At 42.3% G+C, this 18,380-nt stretch overlaps 1 protein-coding gene across 4 annotated transcripts; it reads right to left on the bottom strand.

Moving 5' to 3' along the window:
• Nucleotides 1-903: 903 nt before the first annotated feature.
• Nucleotides 904-18,052, bottom strand: yrk (Yes-related kinase). Of its 4 annotated transcripts, XM_087834753.1 has the most exons (14): nucleotides 17,504-18,052; nucleotides 11,085-11,128; nucleotides 9,568-9,807; nucleotides 9,289-9,391; nucleotides 7,703-7,801; nucleotides 7,459-7,562; nucleotides 7,191-7,340; nucleotides 6,123-6,287; nucleotides 5,412-5,567; nucleotides 4,574-4,753; nucleotides 3,658-3,734; nucleotides 3,412-3,565; nucleotides 3,120-3,251; nucleotides 904-2,174 (listed from the first exon to the last, which is right to left on the bottom strand). In XM_087834753.1, the coding sequence occupies exons 3-14, from the start codon at nucleotides 9,782-9,784 to the stop codon at nucleotides 1,966-1,968; spliced, it is 1,746 nt and encodes a 581-aa protein (XP_087690879.1). In that variant the 5' UTR covers nucleotides 9,785-9,807; nucleotides 11,085-11,128; nucleotides 17,504-18,052; the 3' UTR covers nucleotides 904-1,965. The 4 variants fall into 4 exon arrangements, with proteins under 4 accessions (XP_087690879.1, XP_006787803.1, XP_006787802.1 ...); XM_006787740.3 differs by lacking the exon at nucleotides 6,123-6,287 and having other exon boundaries at nucleotides 17,504-18,051; XM_006787739.3 differs by lacking the exon at nucleotides 5,412-5,567 and having other exon boundaries at nucleotides 17,504-18,046.
• Nucleotides 18,053-18,380: the final 328 nt, after the last annotated feature.

Here is an 18,380-nt window from a genome sequence, read left to right as displayed (position 1 = left end):
GAGTAAATAACTAATATTATAATAATCAGTAATGGATTAGTGTGAAATTAAATTGATTTACTGAAACAAATGAAGAAATTAATAAAGATTTACTGATCATAGTGTCTTCCAGATCCACTATACGTTCCTGGATCAAGAGTTATCCATTGAATGACTCATAGCAGGTATCAGGTTTCTTTTTTCATTCCTTCATCACTTTTCTAGAAACTATTCAAACATTTTTGTGTCTCTTGTTGGAAATTGTTAACAATCTTTGGTAAATTTAGGGAAATTGCTGATGAAACAATTACACAGCCGGTGAGGCTGACTGATGGTTGGTATTTTCATTGTCATAGTGATAACATATCACAATGAACACGCTGCAAAAGACTGCCATGCATTTACTCTACATTCATATTAACCTTGCTCAATAAAATGTGCACATTACAAATATTTTGTTTAATACCCATTAAGTCTATAACTATAACTATTTGTTCTAGTCCTGTATTCACATATCAAACAATGGTTTTGCAGATCACATGGATATATTTATTTACACAGTTATGTTTGTGTCTTTCACCTGTGATTGTAGACCTTTACAAAGCAGTTATAAATAAATAAATAATATAAACTGGTAGCCCATTTAGTAAAAACGAAATCTCTCGGCGTGTGTTTAAAATCATAATAAAGTGAAAGGAAAATGTCTCAGTGTAGTGTTTGTTTTTAATTTGAATCTAGAAGTTACCAAATTAATAAAGTTAAATAGTTAAAAGAACTAAATTTGCCTTTCAACTCAATCAGAAGTTTGACAGTAACTCGAAATTTGCTTTTAATCATGTCATTTTATATATGCATATAAAAAAAAGACATAGTGTGACGACATGACGGTGTAAGTGTCCAAGCACACACATAATCAGAGACATGTTCGAAAAAAAGATATCTGATCTTTATTACAACGACATGACAGGGGAATCTCATCATGAAGCTTACATTCATTTCAGACACCATCCTTCCACAGTCCTCTGATATATTTTTTCCCCTGTTATGGATACCATATTGCCCTGCCCTCCCAAAAGGATGAAAATTGTATACATGTTAACTAGATATAGAAATCTTTGTGATGCACAGATATATCCAAGTTAAATTAAAACAAACAAAAGAGACAATCCATACAAAATTGCCATACAAAATATCAGACAAATAAAGCGCATTCCTGACCATCCCTCAAAGTTTCATAGCACAGTTTTAAAGGTACTTATTTGAAAACAGTCATTTGACCAGTTTAAAGGCACACATTGGCGATAGGGTGGAAAGCAGGAAACAGGCATGACTCTGATATCAGTTCAGCAGCTCTTTTTATCAGAAAGAGATAAAAACTGATCTCTGTTCAGTTAACACAGAACCTAGTACACAATGTACATAATCTATTCAGTGACCACATAGGGGCACGAGGTTCATTTTCGACTGCTTTTGGAGACTGTTTAAAGCAATGCGTGATAATCACCTGTTGCACCTGCGGTTCTTTCTCTTACAACATATTTATCTCAGGCGAAAAGTACAATCTAGCTCCTCTCAAAAAGAGAAATCAAAGGACCTGAACGTATATGGCAGCTGAACAGATCATGTATCCACTCGACTCCCCCACCCCACCAACCCCAACACAGCCATCTACATCTTCTTTCAGTTCCTTGTTGTCATGGTTACACAGTGAAGCAACATTACTGCAAGGCCTGACCAGAAGAGCTCCAACTCTTCAACACGCCTAACTGATCTGTCCTGAACAGACTGCAGTGAACAAAGACAGAAGAGGGGAAACTGTCTTTAAACAGTTACAACAAAGTAATAATAATATGAATCTTTTATATGTGTGTGCGCGTGTGTGTCCTGTATGGTACATGCACGTCAAATACCCTGAGAGCATGAGTATGAGTACTACAGCGTGCCCGTCAGTGTATTGCTGTCACGCCTGCCCTACACGTGTGCCGGTCACAGGTTTTCTCCGGGCTGATACTGTGGCTCTGTGGCGGTGAAGTAATCCTCCAGGAAGGACTGGAGGTACTCAAAGGTATGCCTCTCATCAGGCTCCCGCCTCCAGCACTGCAGCATCAGTTCATGGAGCGAGGTGGGGCAGCCCGGAGCACAAGGCATCCGGTAGCCCCGCTCCACCTGCTCCAGCACTTCGCGGTTGTTCATTCCTAAAAAGAGACATAGGCAGAGAGCGGGAATGTTGGCGTTTGAGAGGGAGACAAAAGTGCCATTTAAAAATGGATTTTGAAGAAAATAAAGATCTGACCACTTTCAGTACTGTAATTTATAAATGGTGCATAAACATCTGGAATTCTTTACATAGTAGATGTGAATGGTCTTAAAGTGAAACAGGTCTGTCCATCGGGAGGGGGGGGGGGGGTTTCTGTATACAGCTCTTTAAAAACTGACAATTAAAAATTCAGAAATTAAAATCAAGTATTGTACTTTAATACCATTTGTTTTCGAATCATAAACTCTGTGTATTCTAAACCCCAGTATTTCAGGTCTTTTATAGCCCTCTGAATTTGAACCATGGCACGTGCCAAAACAATCTTTGTGGTCCTTCAGCAACTTCAGCTTTTTCATCAACGCAAAATTCAGTTTAAAGGCACACTGATGGGCATCCAGTGAGCATTACGAACCTGTTATTTCAATCAGGAATGGTTTTAAATCTTTACGAGTGGAGTCACAGAACTTTATGATCCCCTCACATTAGTGCTCTTCAATTAGTCTCAAATTATTCTTTTTGACAGCCCTCTATAAGAGGTTTGTAATCACAGCGAGACGGGCAATAATTTTCTGGTTTCTCTCTTTTTTTTTCTTTCTTTTTTTTTTTTTTAATATAAATGTTTTGTCCGTTTGGTTTTTCCATGTGGTACATACAGTACCAGGGAAGCACATGAGCTGCATGTTAGTTTACACAAGAGGTTAGCAGGTTCTTTAGAGATATTCTCCATTCATCCGCTGCGATTAGGTTTCTTTGAGACTGCTTTTCCAGATGGTTGATAGTGTATAAAAAATTTTAAGAATGTAGATAAAAATAACCCCTGGGAATTTCACTGTGGATAAGGAAAAACCTGTTGCTGCATGTGAATTAAGAAACAGAGCAGTACCTGGATATGGCACACGTCCCTTAGTGATGAGTTCGGTTAGTAGGATGCCAAAGCTCCAGACATCTGACTTGATAGTAAAGCGTCCATATAGCGCAGCTTCTGGAGCCGTCCACTTGATGGGGAACTTCGCCCCTGAAACCATGGCAACACAGTGGAGATGCATAATCATATAATTAGGATAGGTTGTGTATAAAAATATAGACATGGAGGCAGAAGGAAACTGTTAATCACAGCATTGTGCGAGTGTGGCTCTTTTTCTTAGGCGCACACAGTTAATGTGACATCGTGCTACCTTGTCTGGCTGTGTACTCGTTGTCCTCGATGAGTCTAGCCAGGCCGAAGTCGGCGATCTTGCACACCAGGTTGTCTCCAACAAGGATGTTGGCTGCTCGCAGGTCACGATGGATGTAGTTCATCCTTTCGATGTACGCCATTCCAGCTGCAATCTGCACACCCACACAGACGACAGGTGCTCAGACCTGTGGTAGATTATAAGCTGTTTTCTTTCTTTTTTCCAGTGTCCCTGACTATAACTCACCTGTGCAGCCATGTCGACCAGCTGAGGCAGCTTCAGACTCTGCCCCTCTCCATCTTTCAAGAAGTCCAGCAAACTTCCTAAATTAAAAAAGTTACAGGTGACGTACAGGTGGGATCATGACAGACTCTTATACCTACTATGTGCATATTTCCTTTGCATAATGTTTTTAATGTCTTTTCAGCTTTTAGTTAATTCTGAAGCAATATTTAACCTGCCACCTCCACAAGAAAGTCTCAGAACACACCCAGAAAAATAAAGAGAATCTGGTTTTGGTAGGGATTCGGCGTTTTGTTTAGCAGGGAATCAAGGGGGCGGGGGGGGGGGGGGGGGGGGGGGGGCAGGGCTTAACTCTGACCTTCCACTTCACACAGTGCCACCTTAAGTCACCATCCCTTCTGCCAATCCATTATTGTGTGGCGTGAAAGCCTTCGCTGGTGACTGCTTAGGTTTTTTTTCTTGGTAGTTTGTTTGATGCTAAGCAAGCAGGATATCTGAAAAATGTCCTTTTGAAAGATGGATGAAAGTTAGAGTGGCAGCCAATTAAAAATAATTATTAGTGCAGGTCTGGAAGTGTGGTCTACTTATTTATTTATTTATTTACTAGAAAGATTTCATTACTAGATAGGGAGTTTCTGAGAACCAGTTTTAATTTCCCAAGAACTACTGCACTTAATTAAAGAAATCTACCCATTGTTATTTGTTTATACGTTTATCCTGGTAATATTTGTATATTATTTTGCTCTGTAGGTGTATTATGATGACAAATTCAGAGGTTTGTCACCTCATTTAGGGAAGTAAAAGCCAGTCCAATTTATGGGGCGTTCAAATGTTCATTGAGGTTTCTACCTGCTGTAAGGGCAGCATTTCATATCTACAGTGTGTCAACCACACGTGGCGGTTTTACTTTTCCTGATACCTTGGCTCATAAACTCAGTGATAATGTAAATGGGCTCCTCAGACACAACGGCGTAGAGCTGCACCAGCTTGTCATGACGGAGTCTCTTCATGATCTGAGCCTCCTCCAAAAAGGCCTCGGGGGACATGGTTCCTGGCTTCAGAGTCTTCACCGCTACCTTGGTGGTGCCGTTCCACATGCCTGGCATACAGAAAAGCGTGTGTTAGCGCACACCCCAGAACCTGGACGAATGCACCTGTCTTTATGTCAGTGTGACACGGGGATGGGTGCATATACTGTACATCCACTGTACCCAACAAATATGACAACACAAACACCAACACATACAGATGTAGATATCTGCCTGATATAAATATCTGTATGTGTGACAACAGGTACACAACATGCAGGCTATTTTTTGTTGTTGTTTTATTGCATGCATATGACTGTTATTTCACAGAGCATGCATGATGTGTGAGAGAGATGAAGAGGGAGGGAAGGGGGAGGTTCTGGTCTTACGTCAAAACCAGCAGCACTTGAGCTACATGGACAGACACAGAGCTCGGCCGGGCCTCAGGGAGAAACTCTGCACGGCTCAGAAAGCCAAAACGCTGGGATTTGACAGAAATTGTCCGTAAGTGTAAATGCAAAAACATCTTTTTGGCAATGCCAGGTAATTCAACTGGAATACACATACTATCTCACATACACTGGCATAAATGGCCATCAACAGGGCAGACAATGAGTGCTACCAACAATGTTTGCCACAGGACAGCAGCAGACACTACAAAGGACAATGACAGACAGCTTTCCCTCTGTGCCTCTAGAGGGTGTCAGAGGTTGGCGGCGTCGGTCTCACCCATCCACACGTCCCCAAAGCAGCCCTGCCCCAGCTTCTGTTGCAGGGCCAGCGTGTCCCTCGGTACCTCCCAGGCGTCCCGCCCAAGACCCATGGTGAGCGGGGTGGAGTTGGGACAGGCCTTTGTCAGGTAATAACACAGCCCGTCATTAGAGCCTAAGGAAGGAAGGAAGAGGAGGAGGTAGGTGGCAAGAGGGTGGAGATGGGGGGGTGGGGTTAAGAATGGATGAAGAAAAAGGGGGTGAAGTGGTGGGTGGAAAGATGGAAGGAAGAAGGGTGAGGGTGGGGGAGGTGACAAAGAGGTGAAGTGAGATGATGAAACATGCACATGCAGTCACAGGGGACGAGGGGAACAACTTTACACACCTGGATGTAAAACACACTTTTTGAAAATTTTTATTAAGTATTTGCCTCAGAAAATGTAAAAACAGGTGCAGACTACATCTGACAATGATGTGTGCGTTCCTACGTCTGTGTGGTCTGATCCTCAGGTGTATTTGTTGAAGATACAGGAAGAGAGCAAGAAACGCAGATCACAGGGCTTTACCGTGTTTGTTCCTCACACCAGAAATGTTTACTGATGTTCTTCGAACTCAAACGCTTACGTGTTATATGTGACTGCTGCAGTTTTAATGTGTTTTCATTCTGGTGTGCGTCTGTTGTTATCTCGCCTCGTCTCCCCCACACGCATCCCCTCCCCTTTGGCCCTACCCATCCAGACTTCTCCGAACTGGCCGTTGCCCAGTTTCTTAATCAGCTGGAGAGATTCGCGGGGAATCTCCCACATATCCTTGGTCTTCACTGATAAGTCGGCCAGCTTAGGCATGCCCCGCTTACAGCTGCCAATCAAACGGCAGCACAGTCCCGCTGCTCTCTCTGAGAGCGAGAGGGAGAGACAAACAGGCAGGCAAAAAAAAAGGAAACAGGAGGAAAAGAAAACAGCAGGTGCAGAGATAAAGGAAGAACAAGACAGGTTGCTTATGCGCTTATGCAATTGACAAGTTAACCGAAAACTAAAGGCGCAAGGAGAAATTCAGCACAACAGACATAAACAGACACTCTGAACAGCAGCAGCATGTGTAGATACAAAAAGGCAAAACAGGGACACTTGAGTTATGCTGATAAAACTGTCAGGTGGCTTCTGATTATCACAAACTGCAAAAAAAAATTTCAGTAGCAGCCACTAGGGGGCAGATTTATACTGACAGAGGAAGTACAGGGTGTGAGCCCTTCTTGTTACACAAACTCTAAATAAAGGTTAAAAAGTCTGCAGTGATCAGTGGTTAAAGCACTCAGATACATTTAACAAAGTAAATATGATTAACCATGTCTCACAAACACATCATTACAAGTTTCCTAACTGTGAGGCATATCAAAATGTATTTTAAACATACTACGTCATTTTTATATGTTTTTTAAGTTGAGGTTTACCTCAGTTTGATAACTTGATAAGGAAGTTGGTAAAACAATCATATTAAAAGCTTAATATCCATCATTAATTTTTATTCAAAACACAAATCTGCAGAGTGAAGCAACGCAAGATGACACTTAAACACAGCGGGAAAATGGAGGCACCACAGTGCTGCATGTGTGCAGTACTTTGGTTACTGCACCTACTTTCTGTGCCACTCAAATACTCTAATTATGAGCAACATGAACAGAATCAGATTGTAAATGTTGCTGATGCAGGTTTAAAGCCGAAGAGGCAGAAGCAAAAGAATGCTTTCACACTCCGAAGGAAAGGCAGAAAGGAGTGCACATTTCCTGCATTTCTGTTACCTTGGTAGTGCACGACCAACTGCTGCACGGTATCAAACTGTGATCTGGTGGTGATGTAGTAGCCGCCATTGTCTAGCTTACGAATCTTGTAATGCTTCACGTGGTCTCCCTTGTTATCGTCCCAGTCACGGATGGAAAGAGAGTAAGCACCTGCAGAGAGGCGGGAGAAGGGAGAGGATTCAGATCTGTGTGTGTGTGTGTGTTTGTGTGTGTGTGTGTGTGTGTGTTTGTGTGTGTGTGTGTGTGTGTGTGTGTGTAGCCATCTCACCCTTGGTGGTCTCGCTCTCTCGTATGAGGAAAGTTCCCCTTGGGTTGCCGTGACCCAGCAGCTGTCTCTCCGCATCCTTCCTTCCCATCTTCCCAAAATACCACCTGTCACCACGACAACATCACACAGGTCACCGACAGAAAATGGCAAACCCTCGCTTGACCTCTGCCTTCAGACTACATGTCAATCACACAGCATAATCGCTCGCTTCAAACAGAGCATGTGCTACTGCTTGTGAACTCACTCCTCGGCTTGTATGGAGTCCACTGGAGCTACGTAGTTGGAGGGGATGTAACCCGAGTTGCCGGTGTCCAGAGAGCGAGCTTCCCACCAGTCGCCCTCTCTACAAAAGACACACACGCACATGTAAAATTCATTGTTTGCAAAACACCAGTGCTCAAAAGTTTTCGGTTGCTGAGCAATGTCACTGTTTTTGAAAGAAAGATCTGTAGCTTTTATGCAAAATAACATGAAAATAAACAGAAATAAATGGCAGTTAATAAGAAAGCCACTACAGAAACCTTCATTCTAATTATGTTGTGCTGGTGAAAGAACCTATATAACCATGGTAGCTAAGTGTCTAAAACAGCGACCTTTGTGGGTTCAATTCAGTTGCCATATGTATATATAACCCTTAAAAAAAAACTCTCTCAGAGGGCAATGCTGAGAAACAAAGGTGATTCCAAGCAGGAAACACCAAGAATTCAAGTTTTTTATACCCCAGTGTGTACGACTGCCTCTACAGAACACCACAATATGGCTCTTACAGGTACTGTGTAATAATATTGCCAGCCAAGATCATACGAGGCATCGTTTTCTCAAACTAGAGACCCTGACGTACTTTACTTCTTGTTCAGTTATGCGCTGCAGTCTCACATTTCTTTCATTTGTTAACACTCTGGTCAAAGGTAGTTTGCCCTGTTCTTTGAAGGAAGCAGTGTGTTACACATCATTGATTTTTTTTTTCTCTTAGATCAACAATACAGAAATTTGTCAGAAAGAAACTTCCCTTTGTGATACTAATCAAACACACGACCGCGGAAGCGGATTAGCATTTCTAGTTATTTTGGGCTGTGCTAAAAGTACCAAAACAGGCTTTTTAACTCAAGCACAAACACTTGAACACAGAAGTGGTGGTGAAGTAGGTTCAAAAGCAGAAATTAATTTATGAATAGTGACTCTATTAATCATTTATTGTCATTTAAAACATTTTTCATCAATGTTACTTTTGAAAAAAAATGTACGATTCTAAATTACCCCAAACTTTTGAGTTGTAGTGAATGCCTGCTGGGAGCAGCTGTGGTTATGTTTGATGAAGTGAAAAATGCAAATAACCTCTTGAGGGAAGATAAATTAGCCTTTTTTTAGCAAACCAAATGATCTTCATGTAACTAAAAGCAAAACTAAAAGCATAGATCGGAAAGAAGATTAGCAGCTTAGGTGTGAACTTAGGTAAAAGAAAAGTCTGAATGTAAATCATTATATAAATGGGATTCGGGACTTCTGAGCAGGGCAAAGTGTTTTGTTTTTTTTCAAGAACAAAAGCTTGTCAGCATTGCCAGCAGCAGCTGAGACCTCTGGCAGTTCACGGTGTTAATGGGTGGTATTTAATTACAGCCTGTGGTATTTAATGTATGCAAACAAAATTAATTACCTCTCAGAAGTCCTTAGTGATTTAATTTAACGCCTTTAACACAGATCACATTAACATTGTTTCATGAGCTCCTGACACAGATTGTCGTGTTTCTTAATGATGGAGATATATTTATGTGGGTTTTTTTCCGCTTTGTTTTTCATTAAAGCAATGTGTAAAAAAAAATGTATACTCACGTGTTGTTAATAATTTGGAATTTTTCTCCTTTTTGGAAAGTGAGGTCGTCCTCAGTGCGGGCGTCATAGTCGTACAGCGCTATAAAGAGAGTTACTCCACCACCTGCACATGTGTTCAAACAAGAAAGAGAATGATTGGCCGGTATCGCCAAGGTCTTTTGAATATGTCAGTGCAGACATGGACTGAAAAACAGCAGGAGGGCTAATACGATGTTAATTGTTTAGAGGGACTGTAAATTCATCTTTCTCACAAACAAACACACACAGGCTCAGCTCTACCTGTTATGGCTCCTGACCGCTGGTTGATTTTGGTGTTGGGGAATGCGCTGTTGGACAAGAAGCCCTTGTTGAAGTCCGGGATGGTCTGAGTCGGGTCAGGACAGTATCGGCCCTGATTCAAGGCCACGGAGCTCCCACCTACGTTGCTAGGAGACAGATCTGCTATGTCTGCTGCTCCTTTGGCAGACTTCTTCTGCTTGCAACAGGCACACCCCATGATAACCAGCACGGAGACGGCGTCTGTGAAAGCAACGCAGCGTTACAGTAACAAGACAACTTTTTTTCCCTTTTTTTTGAATGTGAGAAGTCAAAATCTTCTTTTTTCATTTTTTTTTCATTATTTTTCATTTCTTTAAAAAAAATCTTGCATTCTTGTGAATATGTGCAAGAAAAAAGGTTTGCTAAGGCTAGACCAGAGATTTTTGCGTTTTGAGGACAGATGCCCTGGGAAGTGGGCATTGCAGACTCTCGCTGCCTTTAGGAGGACTGGGACCTTAACTGTGGTTTTCATGGCCAAAGTGTTTGATCCCCTCAGAATATTAAACATTTTGCTTTTTTTGTTGTTGGTAAAGTTTGCTAAAGCTTGGCTGTTAAAGGATACTGATTTTTATGGAATAAAAAAAAATTCAGATACAGCAGATTATAAAGTCACCTGAATGAGTGCCGAAACATTTTTATCCCACTGAAAATGCCACATCTAGATGAACAGAATCAACTTTCTTGGATTTGCTTTACATAGATGACTGGGCGTGTATCAAGACAGCTTATACTGTTTAAGCAAGCACACCCAAGAGGTGCGATCCTAAATTTCCCAAACAGTGCCCATAAAAAAGCAAAAACTCTACCCGATTTAAAATGTGGCTCATCTCCCCTTCAGAGTCGTCTACTCATGCACCTCTACATGCTCTTATACTCAAAATGCTTGTCCTGACCTCGTTACAATGACGCTATATTAAAAAGGGAAAAACCTGGTGTTATATTTACTGCCTTTGCACTACTTAACACTTTACACTATTTAACTTCATAGCACCATCTTGCTTACGCTGATGCATGCACTGCAGGCAGCGCTAATAACGATGATAACTTTGAAGCTAGCAACGCCATATTGATATATGACGCGTACCACAAGCATCTACTTTCTTGTTGCATTACACGACTGTCAGTGCATGTCGGGTAGATACGCGCGTCTGTGACGATTTTGCACACAAATCCTGTTTATACTTTCAGCAATCTCTAATACCAGCGATACGTTGAAAAGCCTTCAAAGAGACAGACCACATTTAAGTCTGCCTACATAATTTCCACAATCTTTTTATACAAGCTAAGACTTCAAAAAAGTAGAAAGTGAAACCAACACAAATCAGCATACAGGGGGTTAAAAAAAAATATGGAGAACTGTAAAGAGAGAAGTAAAAAAATTTAAATATAAAACTTAACTTCCCTGAACAAGGAAGAGGAGGAAGAAAGCGAAAAAGGGGTGGAGGTAGGGCGGGAAGGAGAAGTTAACTTATTCTCACCTGATGTCTTCCTCTGTCAGATCATCTGTCAATCACCATCGCCGCTGGAAAAAAAAAAGAGGGAAAAGGTGAGTGACAAGGGCTGGAATGAGAGAGTGGGGCAAAGGGAGGATGAGTGGCAGAGAAGCGGAAAAGGAAAAGGTGGAGGAGAATGTGAGCGAAAGCCTCAAGAGCGGTAAAGCATGAATAAAGAGATGTGTGAAGGCAGAAGTGAGGAGGCAGAGAGGTTAGAGAAAGAAGAGTCAGAGACAGCTCGAGATAAGGATAGACAGTGAGAGATGTGAGGTTAGCCACTTCCCTTTTTGCTTGTTTCGAGAGAGGGTATTCAGCCATTCTCTCTGGTCAACCGCTGTGAGTGTGAGTGTATGCATGCGCATTAACACGCCTGCTTTCTCTGTTCGAGCATGTGATGAAATAAGCCCATAAATGTCAGGATTACAGCAGAGTAACTGACACAAAGTGACCGTCTGTAACAGTGCGAAATGCCTTTGTGTTGATTAGCACGAATGTACGCAACCTTGACTTCCAGTTTCCAGCTAACTGTCAGGCATTGCCAAAGCAAAAACATCATAGAAAGGAATGTAAACGTGAAAAATTTGGTTTTTTCCAAGATCATTTCTTCAGGAAAACCTAAATGCACCACTCAACAGTTTATTAGTTTTGCTTAGCTTGGTTCAAAAGTTGGGAAATATGCTTATTCCCTTTTTAGAGAGTAAGCAGAGATTATCGAGAGGTCGTTATTTTTTCCAAATATGAAACCTCTGCCGAATTGAAGCGGTAGCGGAGGTCAATGAACAAAGAACACATTAAATGCCACAAAATAACTAAAAGAAGACAGAAAAACTGTCCCAGATTCAGTTTCCTTTTGGGGTGGCGGCTCAGGACGTAGGACAAGTCACCTCCTAATCAGAGAGGGTTGGTGGTTCCATCCTTGGCTGTTCTAGTCTGCTGGTACTCAACTTTGAGTTTCTCACGATTTCTTGTTCTCAATAAAAGCGCACTAATAAGAGAGTTTTATCTTTGTAATGTCCTATAATGCAAAGTCCCTTCAGATGGCAATTTTCTGTTTGATTTACCCTTCTTGGTTATTATGCGGTGGTCAAAAGATTAAACAGTGGTGCCCAAAGTTGCCTTCAAAAGACTATGAAGACTATAGCTTTCTCTGAGAGCGGTTGTAGACCTCTTCATTAGTTTCAGCTAGGTGTAGCTATCAGACTGATAACTGCGTACACAATGGCCACGGGATCCAAACTGGCAACCTTTGAAGAAAAAAGCTCCAGGCTCCAGCCACCCCACCTACTGAGGAATGTGGGGGAAGTCACACAAAGGGAGAACAATACAAGTTATAGCAGCATCAGCAGAAAAAAAAGGTGATTTACTTTCATTACAGAAAACACACCAGAGGTCCAAGTGAGCAGCGTCAAGTTTGTCCCAGCAAACCTCTCGATCTTTAAAGCAGCAAAAGCTGTTCTAACCTACATCGAGACGACCGCGCTCAAAGCGAAAGCGCGCAAAGCCTCTATGTGTGCACAATCCTGCACGAACACACAAACACTTATTCACTATCAGGCTGGCCATCATGAGAGCTGCAGGAAGTTAGCCCTGTTTGAGTTTCCTGTCCACCCCTGTGATCGCTCCCCCCTTTTCCTGGAAACTGAGGACAGAGTCCACACACACACACACACAAACACCCACCCACCCCCAGTGCACACACCCACACTTTCCTCTGTGTTGCTGCTGTTGTCTACTCCATGGCCACACCCCTCCGACAGCAGTCGTTCATTCTTATTCCCTTCATCCTCCCGTCAGCTTCTCCTTTCTTTGTGACAGTCCACAGAAAGTAGAAGTGGCAGAGGATGCAAAAGGACCCTTCTCCCTTTCATCTTTATCTCCATTTCGCCCTCTCCCTCACCTCATCTTCTTCTGCATGTCTAAGACTGACAGATGACCACAGGTTGAACTGATACAGTAACAGATAGGTTTTCACATACTGGAAGTGTTTGCAGGGCGGCTGCAAAACCCATTGTTCTCAACTAGATAATCACTCTCTCATCCGCCATTTTCTCTGCACGTAGAATAACATCTGATAATTAACAGGACTGTACATCTTTACACCTTAATTTAAAAAACAAAAACAAAAAAAGAATACATGCACACACTTGTGGAGGTCACACAGCACAAAGCACAGCCCAAAGTGAGGTGCAAGGCACACAAGTGTGCACCTACATACAAGTAAGTGACACAGTCAAATACAGATTTAAATGCAAACCCATATGCGAGTGTATTTCCTCCTCGTTGTTGTTTTTTTTGTTTTTGCCTTGTGATAACATTCAGGGTTTTGGTTTCAGTCTACCATTAGGTAGATGACGGTACTAGAGCAGACTATGAGTGTGGGTGTTTGGTGGTATTGGCAATGAGTGGTGAGGTGGGGGTTGCAGAGTCAAACTGATACCCTGCATATATGTTGTGACTTGTGTAAAAAGAAGCAGAAAGTGCGCTAAACACCAGCATGCGTAACGATCCAGCAAACAATCCAGTTCCTCTTTGACACCATAATGAAAATGAGACGGCGGACGCAAGAAACAGCTGTAAAATGAACGGCTTGCAGTTTTTACCAGATGTGTGTCAAGATTATTATCAGTATGTCAGTCATATGTGCAGACACAAAACATTTCACCTTATGCTTAACAAAATGACACACTCTGATATCACATAGCACATCACATTTGACCATCATATAAGTGCACTTACTCTTTGCATCTTCTTTTTAAAAAACGCAGGTGTCAAAACTAAACATCTGACTGGGTGCTGCATGTCAAAGTGGATTTTTTTAATAGCAGCTGACAAACATACAGAAGACACTATAATAAAACTCTGTGAAAGAGAAGCTGCTTCCTCTGGTGGGGAGAAGCGCGGTGTTGGTTTGTGATACGTTTGTCTACAATAGCGGGGCCTTTTACACCATGTGCTAATTGCTGATATCTGTTTCAGATATCGCTGAAAAGGATTTTAATATCGCTGATATTAAAATCCTCGAGTTCTTTTCACTCACTTCATGTGCTACTTCGCCCAAACACCCGCATTTCCCCTCTCGATCATTGGAACGGTACAGTTTCGTTACACACGGTTTTCACTTGATGTCATTGCCGGACACACTTTCATTAAAAAAAAAAAAAGGTTAAAAAAAAAGGTTGACAATAAAAAATTTTTTAAAAACAACAAGAAGAGGAATCCCTGATGACTTTTTAATGCCAGCTCTAACTGCAGTGAGCACTGCTGATTAAATTTCATTCATCTCCATTGTCTCAGACAGGAGACATAAATCTTGGAAACAGACCTGATCAAAACAGATCAAAACCTGCGTACCTGCATTTCTGGGTCTTGCTTTTGTTGTTTTAGCTTAAACTAACCTTCAGGTAAACAGAGTGGGAGAAACCAGACTGTAAAAATACTCCTGCATTCGACATTTTACGATGTAAAAGACGTCAATGGCATCTTTTTAGAAATTCTTGCAAATGTATTCAAATTACAGCTTTCAGTCCTCAGGGTAAGTCTCTCCAGGCTCTTCCTGGGAGACCTCTGCAAGCAGAGTGAGCTGCATCCACAAACCAGCATCTACACCTTTCTCTGCAGCTGTTCAGCGGGTTTAGATCTGAGCTTAGCTCGACCAACCAAGGACAGAGACAGATGCCTGTATTCGCATTCTTTATTGCCACTACTGAGCAGGTATACTCAGCTCTCAACATAATATGGTGTAATAAATCTTCTGAGTTTCTTATTTTATTTTAAGAGGCCTTGTTTAAATCAAATAAAATGCTCTTACTTGTCCATTATATTCCATTCAGCTTCGTGCTAGTCAAAATCTGTGTGGCTCCACAGACCTGCATGCTACACAAACATACATCATGATGCCACAAACTAAAGAAAAAGGGGTATTTCCACTATTTTGTAAGACATACAGATCGTCGCCTTGCTGAAAGGTGTGGCCCAGTCTCATGGTGTTTCTCCACTGACCTCTATGCATTTGGCTACGTTCACTCTTCCCTCAATTCTGTTTCCCTGTTCCTGCCTCTGAAAATAAACCACCGCACTTCACCGATGGGATGAGATCAGCCACGCTATGAGCAATGCATGGTATTTGCCAGAGATGGTGGTTGGAGTTCTTTCCCAAAAGTTACTTTTGCTTTTTTTTTCTCTCTCTGTCTTTTTTTTCTCAGACTACTGAATTTTCTTTGTCTACGTGACAGGCGAGTAAAAGCAAAGATGCGTAGGCATCTAAAAATACATGCAGCAAAATAAATACCAAATGTGACAGACTGAGCACTCTGTAAACTTTATGTGCAAAATGCCTCTTCTTCGAGATTAAGTTACAAATGTTAATCTGAGAATCAGTGGATATAATGTAGTCGAAGTGCAAGCACCTGGAAAAACTAAGTCACACTTCATTGAGTACGGTCACCTTTACTTTTGATAAATGGAGATCTGCTGTGTGTTCACTCGGAACAATTAAAGGAAGCAAATAAAACCACATTCATTGCATTCTTACAGAATCACAATAACATCACCCTCCACCACCATCGTCACTCTCACAAACATCTAAAATCTGAAGGACACACCCTTTCCTGAACAGTGGACTGTAGATAAGCTGCTCCCAGCGGGAAAACTCACTGTAGCAACACACACACACACATACATACACACAGTGTTTCGTATTCTTACACCAATTCTGCACCAATCTTAGACTGCCTCCACCCTTCTTCTCCCTTCTCCCTCATCTCTCCTTGCACTTCACCTTTCTCTCTCCCCCCCCCCGACTCTCTCACCCATGGGCAGGAAACTCCACAGGATGCAGAGTGTGAGTGGGGCAGGAATGATAGGACAATGGGAAACAAGCTGTCACTGAACCCTCACACATACACACACAATAGCACACACACACTCTTAAACACAGGGAGACATAGCTGGAAGGCAGCAGTGGAAAAGTAAGGTGCCTTGGTTATCGGGATGTCCTGTTTCCACATGATGTCATCATATCCTCCAGATACAGAGGCCCCGAGCTGGCTCGGCTGGAGGCATATATGAGCATTTGCGTGTACTGAGGCTGAACACTTTCAGCCTGCTTCTTAAGAAATAGAGCATCACTGTCTGGTCCTTTGGGTTCATCATGAAGACTCTCCCTCGGATGACGGCATGGATGAAAACGTACAGAAACTTGTCAACTCGACCACACCGCCGCAGGGGTGACTATCAGGCTGCAGGCCTCATCTTGTATGAGTATTCACCTGTCGCGGCCCTTCTCCGGTCCTTAAGAAAGCTGTGCGATGTGACTATGTCTTTTTCTAACCTTCTCACTAAAAACCATATCCACGCCCCTTTCCTTCCTGCCTTGCTCCACGGCTAAAGACAGGAACTGACCTGGTAAAGAAACAGGAAGTGATGAAGTCCAGCCTTGGACAGCCTAATCCTGTTTCTCCCTGTCCAGCCCCTAAAAATTTTCTGGCCAACTCCCTTGCTGATATTTCAACGTTTTAATTTATAATCTGTTACCTATCTGTAGCTTCCTGATCAGTGATTGGGGGTGAAAAAAAAGGCATATACCTCCAACAATGAGGCTATGATAAAGCCACAGAAACCTTTTATACCTTTTCCTCAAGGTGGTTTCCTGTAGGCATGTGGCCAATTAGTCACATTTAGTGAAGGAATGTTTAACAGTCTCTTCTGGGTTTAGGCCTAAATGATGAACCCTATCCAGGCACGTTTTACCATAAATCCAGAGCCTGTATGATTTATTAAGCCGTTATTAAAGAAAAAGAAGAAGCTAAAAGGGCAATAACTAAGGTCTTATGCTGGAAATGATCCCATTTGAGAAGACCAACTTCTCTGGTAAATTCCGCTGTTGCAAAAAAAGAAAGAAAAATTGCACTATTAGCAAGTCTGATTTCTAAATATCACCCTCTGTGACATCTGTCTATCATGAAGAGTGGAAGTAGGCTACTGGTAAACCCACACTTGATTAACTTCTCATAGCAAGCAGACAAACTTCCTTTTATTTCAAACAGATACCGACGTTTCTCAAGTTTCACCAGAAGCTCAAAATCAACGACAGCGCCCTGTGGCATTAGAAAAGTGGAAAATATTCTACTTATTTAGGCATTCAGCTCGCATCCTTTTAAGTCGTTACAGCTGAACTTTGTCTCGAGTCAAGCGAATTTACTCACAAATAGAGCTGAAGTTTAAATAGGACGCACAGCCCACCTGTTGAATGACCCCACAGTTTGGTGGTAAAGCACCTGTTTGATTTATTTATTTTCTTTTTTTTTTTTTTTGTTCGCTTTTTGTTTTTTTTAGGCTCAAACACAGTAAGCCAGATGTGTTACACCGCTCTGATATTTACTTTGGAACAGAGAGCAGAAACTTACCTGACAAAAAGAAATCACTCCGGACAATCCTCGAGTCGGGATGCTCGGGGACGGAGGTGGGTGAAGCGAGAGCGCTGTCCGTGGGAGACTCGAAGGGGACACACAGGAGTGAAAGAGCCGCGCGCTGCTGCTGCTGCTGCCTGAGAGCGAGAGGATAAGGCAAGCGCGCGCCTCGGCCGGAAGGCTCGGGGAATGAACTTCACGCGCACAGCGAGGTCCACCCCACATAGGAAGAGAGCGCGTGCAGCGGACAGTTCAACAGTGTCGTTACGCTTAACAGAAACGACACATAGGAGCGTGTTCTCGGTAACTATGGCGTCAGACTGAGCTTACGGTCACGAGCTCAGCTTGGTTAAAACGTTAAAGGAATGCGCGCGCAATTGAGCTCACGATAAAGCAAACCGATAAGAAAGTTTTAAGTTTTTTGTTTTGTAATCTCGAAAGAATGCGATAAAAAAAAAAAAAAGCGATTATAAAACGCTCCGGTTCTTCAACAGTGTATCCTACACACAGCTGGGGGAGTGTTTGCAGTCACTTCGTGCGGACGATGCGCAGATGAGGTGGTGAGCTACACGTTTAGCAAACTCGTGTGAACGACAGGAAGACTGAATAAGATGTGTGACATCCGCGTGCAAGAAGGCAGAAGTGCAGCAGATGCTTTCGGGAGTGCGGCGGCTCACTGTGCCGGCACCTTTCTGTCTGTGATCTGCACATTTCAACAGAAATCGGACAGATGTTATTGGCACATCGTTATAATTAGAGTTGCACAAGAAAAACTTACCTTCAAAAAGTTTTTTTTAAGCCTTTGTCGCCATCTTGCGGTTTGTTAATGTAACTTAATTAGCCCAAACTTCCCATATTTCCCCAGTATAAGATT

Source organism: Neolamprologus brichardi, chromosome 22 (assembly GCF_056152115.1).
Source record: "Neolamprologus brichardi isolate AB-2024 chromosome 22, ASM5615211v1, whole genome shotgun sequence".
NCBI lineage: Eukaryota > Metazoa > Chordata > Actinopteri > Cichliformes > Cichlidae > Neolamprologus > Neolamprologus brichardi.
Note: the sequence above shows the minus strand (reverse complement) of the source record. Positions and strands in the feature narration are given on the sequence as shown.

Bases quoted from the DNA above. Each gene is read 5' to 3' on its own strand.
- yrk (XM_087834753.1), bottom strand. From the start codon at position 9,784: ATGGGGTGTGCCTGTTGCAAGCAGAAGAAGTCTGCCAAAGGAGCAGCA. The intron at 6,288-7,190 runs GTAACAGAAATG...TCTCGCTCTCAG, and splicing joins GTTGGTCGTGCACTACCAAG to AGAGAGCAGCGGGACTGTGC. The intron at 3,252-3,411 runs GTAGCACGATGT...CCATGGTTTCAG, and splicing joins CGAGTACACAGCCAGACAAG to GGGCGAAGTTCCCCATCAAG.